The sequence below is a fragment of the Anomalospiza imberbis genome, chromosome 6, assembly GCF_031753505.1.
Source record: "Anomalospiza imberbis isolate Cuckoo-Finch-1a 21T00152 chromosome 6, ASM3175350v1, whole genome shotgun sequence".
NCBI classification, from domain to species: domain Eukaryota; kingdom Metazoa; phylum Chordata; class Aves; order Passeriformes; family Viduidae; genus Anomalospiza; species Anomalospiza imberbis.
In genome coordinates this window covers 45,640,168-45,652,664 of record NC_089686.1, presented here as the reverse complement: position 1 = coordinate 45,652,664, position 12,497 = coordinate 45,640,168, and the positions used below count along the sequence as shown (strand labels likewise).

The 12,497-nt window shown below is 40.6% G+C and overlaps 1 protein-coding gene across 17 annotated transcripts in view; it reads right to left on the bottom strand.

Moving 5' to 3' along the window:
• The window catches only part of TSPAN4 (tetraspanin 4), a 412,669-nt gene that overhangs the window by 42,685 nt on the left and 357,487 nt on the right, over positions 1-12,497 (bottom strand). For all 17 annotated transcript variants that reach the window (XM_068193872.1, XM_068193879.1, XM_068193880.1 and 14 more), the window contains one exon: positions 3,583-3,657. In XM_068193872.1, the coding sequence (XP_068049973.1) occupies positions 3,583-3,657 (75 nt within the window). The remainder of the gene's footprint in view (positions 1-3,582; positions 3,658-12,497) is intronic.

Genomic DNA, 12,497 nt, shown 5'->3' with positions numbered 1-12,497 from the left:
CTGACAGGATAGGACTCTGCTGCTTTCTCGTTATCACAATAAAATTAAGGTTAACCCAGTATTCTCTGGATCTGTTATAAATACACAGAGAACCTCATGTAGAAATGTCAAACGTAAAAATGCCAAATGCTGCTCGCCATTGATGGAATCAAAATAACACATACTAAAGAGAATATTCTGCCTATAGATAGGTAGCCATGCATGTAACCATCCACATGACTCCAGAAATGTCACTGGAGTTTGGACTGCTTCAAATGGGGGCCTGAATGTAGCCTGAAAAAATACTGCACTCAGTAATGATAACAACCTGCTGCCTTAGTTCTCTTAATCTCACCAACTCCATTCAATACCCAATCTCTTGGGCTGGTACTTCTGACCTCAAAAAATTAAAAGCCACTCTTAAGAAACTTTTATATGAATGTGTACAAATGCCAACAGGAGTTTCCAGGTGCCTCAGGTGCTCACATTGAGCTGAAGACAGCCTATGAACCAGTCCCTCTGCTGCTTTGGGAACAGCCAGGACAAAACAAAAGGGCTATAGGTTTTTTTCTGACAACCATCCTATAGGAATGCAATCTATCACAGGCCATATTCACTTCTGCAGAAATCACAAGATTCATATTTTGCAACACAACTAGTCAGGACAGCTGGAAGAATATTCAACAAGGTTTGAGCTCAGGCCCTGCCAAGGAGATCTACAGAGCAGTTACAAGGGACAAGGCACTTTCCCTTTTCCTTCCTACACTGAGGATTCCTGAGCTTTCTCCAAGTCCCTCTCTCTTCACAATATCACACTGGACAGCCAGCTCAGAGAAAGAGTTTTCAGCTTCAGGGTAGCATTTATCTCATTAGATCAAGATGAACCTTTATCCATCGAGAAAAGAAAAGATGACATCCTAGTGCATAAGATCAAGTTGGCTGCTTAAAAGCTCAGAGAAGACCAAGTCACTAGAATGAGAGGCAGAGGCAATTTTTGGGCTTCTCCCAAGCTGACAAATGAGAACAGTTGAGAACAGGTCACTTGAAGCTGTTGTGAGTCCTAATTCACCTCCACAGCTGCACACCCTTCCACAGCAAACGAATAAAAGCCCTGTGCCAAAAAACTATCTGTGAGTGGCTGTAAAGAACTTTTGCCATCATGCTTTTTAGTAACTATCACAGCACTAAAGCAACAGCCCCAGCAATGGATACAGAGAGGCTGCTTCACTGCCCAGGAGCCCATGCACTGTGGCCACATACACATGGATGCACACCCTCCCTGTGGCTGGTGTTGCTCAAAGTGATCATCTGCAGAGTCCTTTTCTCCTGCACACAAAATTAACCTTACTTTCTTCTGATGGACAAGAGTCAGTGCAGAATGTTCCTTCACTGATTTTCCAAGGATTTACATCAACTGAATTACTGTGGTGGACTTGTCTGGGTTCCTTACTTCCCCATACAAGTGGCAATATTGTTTTTCACATGAGGAAAGCCAGCACACAAACTCTAAAGATGCTGTATGAAAATATTAGTTTTAGGCTGCTGCTGGTTTATTTATTCTGCAGTAGACAGGACTGCAAGTGTAACACAAACTATTGATTTCCTCAGTATAAGATTTAAAGTCATACAGGAACATTAAGAGCCTCAAATTTGATCATCTGCAATACCCAGACTACAACAATTTGTTAACTCAGTAAAACTGCACTTGAACTGGAGCCCATATTTTAGACTCTGTTTTGACCTTACAGACAACTGCAGGGTACTACCTCCTGCAGTATGTGAGTCAGAGGAAAGTTAATTTCCTGATTTCTTTATTAACAATCAATAAAACCCACTGCAAACCAACAGGCGGAAGGAGGGAGGGAATCCTTCCTGAAACTTTTGCACTATTTTAATGTTTTAACCTCTGAAGAGTGAGGCTGAACATTCTCTGTGACACACCTGTCAGCCTAGCATCACTGACTGCTTTATGAATAAAAACACTTCATTGGTTTCTTTTCTTTCCTCCATACCCACACATTTACTGATCTATCAGCCTCAACACCAGCCAACAACAGGAGTTCTACCAGATAACGACTTGGAATATAAGAAATATTTATTTTATTAACCTAATCAAAAACATTTTCATTTATTTCTTCTGGGTTCAGGACAGGTCTTTATTTTAGGCATGCCATTGTTTTAGAAATTACTATAATTACTCTAAGATCTTCTAGGCAGAGGATCTATTTCCTTTCCCAAACTGAATCTAGGTTGTCTCCATAATCCCTTTTCATGACAGCTCTCTTCCACCTTTCTCGCACTTCTAATCATTTCTGTAACCAAAAATCAGCATTATATTCACAGTGAGGCCAGTCTGTTATACAATGATATGATAATATTTTCTAACTGATTTTCTTTCTAAACATAACCAAGTGTTGTGTTTGGGTTTTGGAGCCCCATTGCATATTAAGTAGATGCCTTTACTGCTGTATGATGTGTAGATCTTTCTGCCAAGAGCTGACAAGTAATTCAGAATCCAATAATGCATACAAGAAATTTTAAATCGTCCCTTCCACTGTAATTATCTGGCAAGTTAATTCCATGTTCCAGCTACAGAATGCTATAGAACCTAGCTCTTTAAAGTCCTTGAGAAGTGCATCTGACAATCACTCACTGATATGACTAATATACAATCACTCATATCACTAATATACTACTAATTATATTAATAATTTATGTATTAATGAACACAGTGTTATTTTCGGGGTTTTTTTTTCCTGTTGTTTTTCTATTCCTAAAGAAACTGTTTACCACTGATGTACCTGACGAATGTTAATTCATGGTAAAATTTTGTCACCTTCCCTGTGATTATTAAGTTCCCTCAGTCTTCAATTTTAAGGGACTTTTGATTTTGATTGAATAAGCAGCTGGCACACAATTATACTCTTGTTTTGGATTTATTTATGTAAGATTTTTTTCAAGGAAAAGGATAAAGATAATTCAGATAGGCAATATTGCCTGTACAACTCAAGGAACAATGGTCAAACATAAGGAAAACGTGAAAGCGCAAACAAAAGCTGTGTTTATTGAACTTTTATGCATTTACCCTGGCTTTCCACTAGGCTCTAAGTACACATGTGCTGCAAGGAGCAGCGTGGAAAGATAATGAATTTTATGCCTTTACCTGTGCTCAGGACACTTCCTTTTTAACAGTATCACTGTGGTTCTTAAACCATAAACATATTTTAAAAAATCCTACTCACTCTGATGGGTGTATCTTCCTACATGCTCCTAGTAAGGTTTATTGGCTTCTTTGGTTTTTTGTGAGATGTTTTGGTGTTTGTTTGTGGGCATTTTTGTGAAGTTTTTTGTTTCCTTTTCTTTTGTTAATGACAGATGCACTTGGCAGTATCTGTGACCTTGAGTTGTACACTTGAGCAAGCAAGACAGCCCAGTCCTGCCAGGCTGCTTATGCATTCTGAGAGAGCTCCTTCTGAGAGGAGTGTCTCAAGGAAGACAGAAGCATGATGTGCATACCAAGCCAAGTGCTTCATGATTTATTTATAGGGAAAAGGGGCATATAAATTTGTTGAAGGGGAAAGAAAAATGAAGAATTTGACTTACCTTGTCGGTGTAGACGAAGAACAGAATCACAACAGTGAGTTCCAACAGAAATATAATTAACAGCATGATAAAAAACTGTCAAGAGAAGAAAGGACAGGGGATAAAACAAAAGCAAAAGCCATCAACATCTATTTCAGCTTTTTCTGGATGCACAGCAAGTACATTCAGCAGATCATGCAGCATGGGGAGTGAGAGTCATACAGGCAGCAGGATACATAGCTGCTGCAACTGAAAAAGCAGATAAAGGACTAGTGAGGAAACACCACAGTGTCTGGGCATAAGCATGGCTCCTTTATAGCACTGGTTTCAGTAGAACAGCCTAAAACCACACCAAGAGCAAGCCAGTGCTCTCTTTGACAGCAAACCTTCAGGAGTCTTCCCATGCTAGGTTTTCTTTTTTTTCTTTTTTTTCCCCGCTGGATATTAGTGATGCTATCCAATGATATCCATGAAATCCATAGCTTAACTTCCCACGGCAAGAGAAGGTAACCTGGGCCATAAAGTCACAGCTCCTTTCAAGGGTAATTGTGGGATCAAGGGGGAAGTGAAAGGTGTACCAAGTTAGCTTTATGAGCAGTTTCAGGGAGCTACACTAAATCATCCACGATTTTCAGGTGAAAGGGGCTCATTTGTACGGAAGGCATCAAAGCAAAGTTGGGCCACCTCTCTTTCTTCTCATAAGCCATAGAACTGCCTAAAATCCAGGAGTCAAAAGCTCAAAGGACTGGATAAAAACTTTTAACACAGGGATTTCAGGTAGGTTCTCTACAGCTCTCAGCTCTTGTTTTGATTGACTTCAGTGAGAGGAACTGCTGGCAATGCCAAACACTTCAGGGAAACCACATCCTCTGCATTTTGTTACCACATTGGATGGGTCTGCAGCAGCATCAACACAACACTTGCAGACTTTACAGCGAGCGCTATAAGAGCATTAAATGAAACTGAGTTTTGCATAGATCGGTAAAGGAGAGAGTAATTTTGGAAACTTTTTAGGCTGAGGCAAAGGTCCAGCTCTCTATAGCTCTCTGTAACACAAAATTCACACACTTAGCAACCTGTAAGTCTGGAATTCTAATACTGAGCAGCACCAACTTAATTGGAATGCCGTCCCCAAGAGGAAAACGCAATTACTGTCTCTTCAACCACAAGGCTGCAAACCTATAAAAGTTTAATAGCTACTAAGCCTTTATCAGAATTTCTGCACTGCCTGGTAAGCCAAAACCAAACCTTTGAACCTATGGATTTATGTGACTGAATGGAGGGCAAAAAGTCACAAAGGGGAAAACACTTTTCTTCCCTGGTACAATTACTGTGTCTACAGAAGTCATTGCATTTTGCCCCATGAATCTTAAATTATTTATTTTCAGATTTTCATCACCAGTATTTTTACACCTGCCTGACCCTAATACTGGATCCTATTACTGCCCAGTTTTGAATCACAGACCTCATTTATGCCCATGATCCAAGCTGATTTCCATATCATTACCATCCAACACTGACCTGTATGGCTTTGCAAACCTGTCTTGGTGCAGCTTGCTTATTTTTTACAATTCCAGTCTGCTGCATAGCATTAACTGAAACAGAACAAAGCATATCCTTCTTTGCAAAGATGTACAGACACTTTGCTGTATCTATTTGGCTGCAGAGTACTTTTTTGCTCATCCATAAAAGCATCACTTATCCAAAATGTGCACGTGAACACCATTTTCTCCCTGTGAAATTCCCTGGCATAGACAGGATTGCATGAGACAATTTCTAGAACAAAGGAGAAAGACTGTTTGTTACCCATTACATACAGTGATCAGCATTTCCTACCCCAGGACATCAGTTTCATCAGCTTATCGTTTTGCCAAACCTTAATTGTCTGTGCTGATATATTCTGTGCTTGTTTCTGTCAAAAGGATAAAAGCTTTTGGAAGAATGTAAAAAATAGCACTCCAATTACTTCTAAGAATGAAGAAGGGCAAAGTATGGGCAAAGTATGCTATTCTTCCCAGGTTAAATTTCTGGTGCTTTAATTTGAAGTCCTCTCATACTGCAGTGTTTAGAGCAGGGACCTGACACAGTGCAGCTCAATTTCAGGCACAGAAATTTCAGCCTTTTGTCTTACCCGGCTATGAGTGGATGGTGTGGGAAAGTTATTCGCTTTCAATAGTGTGCATCTCACACATCACAGAGATGAGAGGGCTCAGCAGCTAAAGCCTGCAAATCGTACACCCACACGCTCACGCATGACCAAACAAGCCACAAACTATCCCACAGATCTTTTCTGCTCCTGTGGTGCCTTTCTGCCATCTCCCCAAAGCCAATAACCTCCAGCCCCACTTCACAGGACATGGCCTGGAACAGGGGGTATGTCCAGGAACTGGAATAAAACTTAGGGATCTGTTTTTCCTGTGCTCTCAAGAAAGTTTTTCCTCCCTACTCTGCATGCAGCATGGAGACAGTACAGATGAAGCCAGGGAGTGACTGCAGGAGAAAGACTACCCCAAGTAAGAACATTTTTAACAGCAGACGGGGAATGGTTTGACTTATTATCTGGCTAAAAGTTTTAGAAAAACTGGACCTACAAGCAGCAGACAATCCAGGCAGGAGACACTTGTTTGCACAGATACCCAGGAGGAATGAGGCCTTTAAGAGGATGGTGGCCTGGGGAGGGCCTCATGCTGGAGCCATGGAAAAAAAAAGAGCAAGAAATAAAGAGTGGCCATAAAAGAAAAGCATCCTGCACTGATCCCTATGACTAAGTATAATGTGCAGGGAATTAACTGGAGACTGGCAAGGGGGAGGAGAGGTGTCTGGAGGGAAATTTCTCAAGAAGAAGCATTTTCTCAAGTATGTCATTATTTCTTAATACTAGGATCAGTAATTAAAATTTCATCTTAATTGGTAACAAACGCAGTGAAATTTCACATCTCAAGAGTATTTCCCCCTACAACACCAACTCTCCTAAAAGCTGCCAGCTTCAGACTGGAGCAGAGAGCTGCTCTTGCCAGCTGTGCCATTGTGTCCAATGAAGGAGGCTGGACCTTCTGGCGAGACCCTGACAGTGCTCCTGCCTTCCTCACGTCATACTAGAGAAACAGGCATGACACTGACATCAAAAAAGATGCTAAAATTGTGGAGTCAAGCACTCAAAATTTAGGAAGTATCAGAATAAAAATCCTCTCAGTGACAGTTATGTATTATGTCTAAGTCTTTCCCTACACAGACTGAGAGGATCCTCCAAGCTGGGAATTTGGTTTCATGCGCTGCAAATCTTGGAAGCTATACAGTGAACCAAAACTAATGCACATTGTTCAGAGAGTTAAAACCTAGATAAGGATTATCCTTTATCTCCATAGAAAAATATTTCAGTTCTATATAAAAGTATAAAGTACCTAATTCTATCTTTTTCTACATTTGGAAGCACTGACAGAGCCCTCATGGCTATACCACAGGTAACTAACAAGTATTATGAACCCCCACATGTCAGACAGTAGAGACCTGTGCCATATCTTTCATTACAAATGTTAATTCAGTGAGATCAACCTCAAGGCGGAGGCTTCAAAGCTCCAAGCAAAAAGCTATAAGCACTTGCATGTCAGCTCATCTGTCATCCCCCTTCTAAAGAAGAGCTGTACCTGAACCCAAACCAACACCTTGGAAAGCAGCAATCAAGGCTTCAGCCTGTGCTGGCTGCAAAGCAAGGCCTGCACACTGCACAGCATCCTGCGATTCACCCGACTGAAGTGCAGGCAGGGACACACTCACAGCCTGCTCCTCTGGTCCACAGCACCTCCCAGCAACAGGTCATTTTCACTTCCATCCTCAGGATCATCCCAAAGGGAATGATGCCCAGTCCAGGGCCAGACCCAGCTTGGCATACACCATTCAAATTTAGAAGGAAGAAACATGAACCCATCGAAGGCTCACAGCACCTAAACCCCCACCACACCCGCTGGAAACTCTCACAGTTGCTTTTCAATGGAGTTCTCTCTCTATGGTGATAAATACTGAGCAGAATAAAATTGAGTTTTGTTTGGTTCACTGGGGCTGTAGGCTATTGGTATAATAAAGATTTATGCATGGAGAAACAACAATCCCAAAGCAAAGCATTCGTGTGAAACTCCATAAAAAAAGATTAATCTGACCTTGTCCAGAGAAATGCTTTACCATACTACTTGTCAAACAGTGGGATGCAACCCAGCAGAGGTTCAGTGGAGGGGTCCCTACTGCTCAGCTTTTCATAACTTACACCTGAAATAACCACATAGGAGTTTTGATGAAGTGGGAGGTAAGGTAACACCCTTCTGTCTACCACTGCTGATTTCCAACCCCTAAGAAAACTGAAGTCAGTTTCTCAGCAGCTACCTTTATATTTTACAAAGCCTTTGACTTTCCCAGAGATTTTCGTTAAAGGTGTATGGAAAAGGAAGCATGCAACTGCTACCAAAACTACATCATGGACATGTACCACCCTCCTGCTGTCAGAGAGAAAAGTCTGCTACAGGAGAGGAGAGGAGGTCTCAACTTTCAACTCCATCCCCACTGGATCTGTACCAGGCTTTTGACTCACTGCTTCCAGTTTTGTTCATTCAGGTTGTTGATACCAGGTGGAGAATCAAGATCTGCACCCTGTGTACGTCACTTAAAGCACGTTTCCATTGCTGCCCATACAGAGAGAGAACAAGTCAATAATATTTCCCTACCAAACAAACAGGATTCCCTGGTTTCTCAGATGCTCCAGACACTTGTCTCTGTGCATGATGACTGACATCACACACGAACACACAGGACTGGATCATCTTCTTTTCCCCACTGCCTCTCCTTCCCAAATTATCTCAACAGCAGGATCATGTTGCTCAAATTGCCCATCTCTCCATGCCAGGAGTAGCTGACCTTATCTCAGTCTCCCAAAAGCAAAAGTGACCCAATACAATGAAAACCAAGGTGTGATTGTCTAGTCAGCCTCCTAACATTTTGCTGTGAGATTAAATGTGATATAACTGATGGCAAACTCTAGACTGCTCTGTTTCCACTGCTTGCTCAAGTAATGCTTTTAGTTTGATGGGGGGCTGTCTCAGAAGGGGACAGTAGGATCTCAGTGTGCCAGACCCATTTATCAACTTAGCTCATGACAGGAGACAGAAGGTTCTTGCAAAGAATTATTCAAATCCTCTTCAACAAACATGAAAGTAGTAGCAAGACCCGAGAGCCAGCTGTTTCTTTTGAACAGTGGTACATTCCAAAACAATTTTAAAGTTCATGGCCTAGCAAATACATTGCTTATACCAAACTGCATATAAATTAGCATAACCTTCCTATGAAACTGAACAAATAACTTCAACAGACAGCCTGTGCTGTTTTCCATCACATTTGAACAGCCTGCAAGGTGGACAGCCGGCTGCTTTTCTGACAGGCACGATGAAGTACAACACATGAACAGGGAGGCTGCTCCTGGAAAATGCTCCAGCAAGACAACTGCCCTCCACCTGCACCAGCTCCCAGGATGAAAAGACAAAAAAACAAAGGCAAATTTACAGCCAGTCCTTCCTCTGTAACATTAACTGCAAGTTTGGAACGGTGATGATACAAATGATACAAGCATTCTGCCTTTTAGTGAGGCTGGATGACCAAATCCTCACTGATCATCTTTAATTTCAGTATTACATGTCACTTCCTAATAAATATGCGCCCCTGTAGAAGAAATTACAGACAATTCTTTGGGGTAAGATAGTTGGTCTTTATCGCCTGGAAGGACTATTAATTAGTCTGCCTGGTCCTGATGTGTACATATGTAACTTTGGTGCTCAAGAATGAACCAGCTCTGGCTGCTAGAAGACAGAATCTCTTAGAATCACAGAAACACACAGGGTGTCAGCGACCTCTGGGCACTGCCTGGTTCAACTCCTTCCTAAAAGCAGTCAGCTACACAAAGCTGTACAGAGCTGTGCCCAGTCAGCTTAGGAGCATCTCCAAAGATGAAGATGGACAGTCACCCACAGATTCCCTGGATACCTTTTTCCAATACTTAACTATATTAATGATAAAAATATAACAAAAATATTCTGCATCTCTAATTTCTGTTGGTTTTAACCTTTGCCTGTTACCTCTTGTACCATCCCTGTGAATCCTTCCAAAAGCTCCATTTTCCTTATATTGCACTACAAGGTAGTTGAAGACATGAATAAAATATACTCCCTGCTTTAATTTCTTAAGACAGAACAAGCCCAGCTCTCTCAGTCTGTCCTTGCACATTATGTGCCCCACAATCATCACAGTGGTTCTCCACTGGATCCCTTCCCTTCTGGTATGCATTTGTCTCTTCTACTGGGGAGCTTTAAATCGAGTTAAGCACTTTAGGTGTAGCCTTTTCTTATTCTGGAAGAAGGTGTCATTGCTTCTCCATGTCAAGAAATGTAAAGGAATGTGGGGCTTGGTATGGTCCAGAAAGACCAAATTACTACATTTATCATTTTATTCTGATTTGAGACAGAGGTATATTTGACAGATCTCTGTTTGATCTTTAGATTATAAACACTTCTAGATTACAAACACTTACAGCCACGCTTTACCATGCTGCTGAAAATGAAAAGTTTTCCTCAAATTTAATATGCTTTGTAATTTTTCTATAATTTTATAATGGATTATATTATTTATATTTAAATATTATTTAATGGATTGAGTGAAGATGTATCATTACCATGGTTGGCATTGTTAAAGTCTTTTATCTTCCTGCAGAAGTGTAGCATCTCCATGCCCAACCTAATTATGACAACAGATGCATCAACAAACTTTGATGCATTAGTTGAGCACCAAAAAGGGTAACACTGTCAGAGGTTCTGAATGCTATAAACTATTGCCAAATTTACTGCATATTCCACACTTTGGAAAAATTCAAGCCACCCAAAAAGTCTGAATCAATGCCACAATTGCCACTGAGATACTGAAAAAAAGAACTCCAGGTACTGGAGAACCACCCACTCTTTATATAGGTCCTGTATTTTTGCTGTTGTTGGATCTGGCTTTGTAAGCAGAGCAATATGAAGTTCATCCTCAAGCATTTTCAGACTCCCCAGAATAGCTTTTTAATAACATATTGGTACTTGACTTTTACAGAATAAAAACTCATATGGTACAGATTTTGTCAGCACTCAAAAAAAAAACCCCAATGAAACTTTCTGCCACTTTTGAAAGCAAAAGTGTTCAATGTATCAGAAATTCTCAGAAGAAGTTTGATTTAACATAATTCCCTGAAGGCATCTTGATCTGATATATTAATAGGGACTAGGAACATTACAAAAGATTCTCTTTTTTTCTTTTTAAATTTCCTTTGATTTTCTTTTCCAAGGTACTGAGCAAGGAGAGGAGAACAGAAGAGAAAGTGCAGTGGGAATTGTACTTAGAAGTGACTTCCTCTGCAGCCCAGAAGACTTGTACAGAAAAAGAGCAGTGAACGAGAAATGACAGGACAGTGCCCAGACTTCAACAATAACTGGAATTACAGTCAACAAAATCCCAGTGTATTAATCTACTACATAAACTTCAGAGCCAAAGGGAAAGGGCAGTTTGCTTCTACCAATTTCCATCACAATGGATTCTGATTACACATCCCAGTACCAAAGGTTTTGCTGACACTTGGTCTGAACGCTCCTTTCGCTCCTTTCGTTAGTTCCATGCACTTGCTCCTACTTACGCCCTTTGCAGCACCACAAATGCTTCCTTTCTGTCCACAGCATTTATACTCCTTGAATGTTTGAGGATTTATGGTCCCATCTGAGCCCTCTCTCCCCCATGTTGTGCATATTTAGCTCTTTAAGCACTTCCTTGGAAGTAAATCTCTTTAGTCTCGCAATCATTTTTTTTCCAGCATAAAAATGATAAGTTTGCTCATAAACTGTAAAAAGGCAGTAATATATATGAGCAAACTCATGAACAGAAACTCCATTATGAAAACATCATGTATCTAAATTTGGTTCATCAGCTATTATTCTCTGAAAGCCTTAATGGCTAATTCATTCTGATTGTGACAAAGCCTTTCATGCCTTATGCCTGCTGGATATATAGTACAGCTCTGTTTATGTTTGGACTATGTATTTTATGAATGTGCAAAAACTCCTGCTGATCAATAAAGCTCCAAGAAATCTGCAGTAATTATTTCTGGGAAAATATACAACATATGCAGCCTTAACACATTAACAGTGTTTCATTTTAGTCTCATTACTGCTTTCAGTTGGAATAATTCAGTCTTACTGCATTAGTGAGTGAGAGTTGAGAGACCTGATATTCCCATAGTATGCATCAAAGGATTTTAAGTGGTATTTTATGACATCTCTAGTATTTTTTCATATTCTACAAAAACTGACTCAAAATAAATGAAAAGTCATCAAAAAGTAGCCAGGTATCACTCTCCTATCAAACAGAGGGTGGGTGGCGGCCCTTTAGCAGATCACAGATTCCTCAGCATTATAAAAGGTCTCGCTAGCCTTTGACTTTTGTATGTTGCTTCATTTCTTCTGCAAACATAATGCAAAGGTGTGACATGATCTAGTGTGATCTTATACCAGTCAGGAGAGAAACTCATCTTATTTGTGAAGTATAAGTGGACGAAGAAGAAAATAAAACATCAGAGTAGCTCTTTCAAGTCCCTGTGCCACTCCAGTCATGACAAAGCAGCTGCTTGAGTCCATCTAACACAGGTAAGGGATACAGCCAATACAACTAAAAGGCTCTGGCTTGGGTTTAATCCAACCTACTCCATCTATGGTAATGTCATGCAATGTTCTTATTTCTAGGAGTGTCAAAACAGTGCCTAGAAACTGCGATGTATGTGTAAGTGAAGGAGATGGTGAGAAGAAGATGGGCAAGGAGAAAATAAAGGTCAAGGTAGGGCATTTTGTCTGTATTTAAATTCTACTGCTGGTTTTACTCCC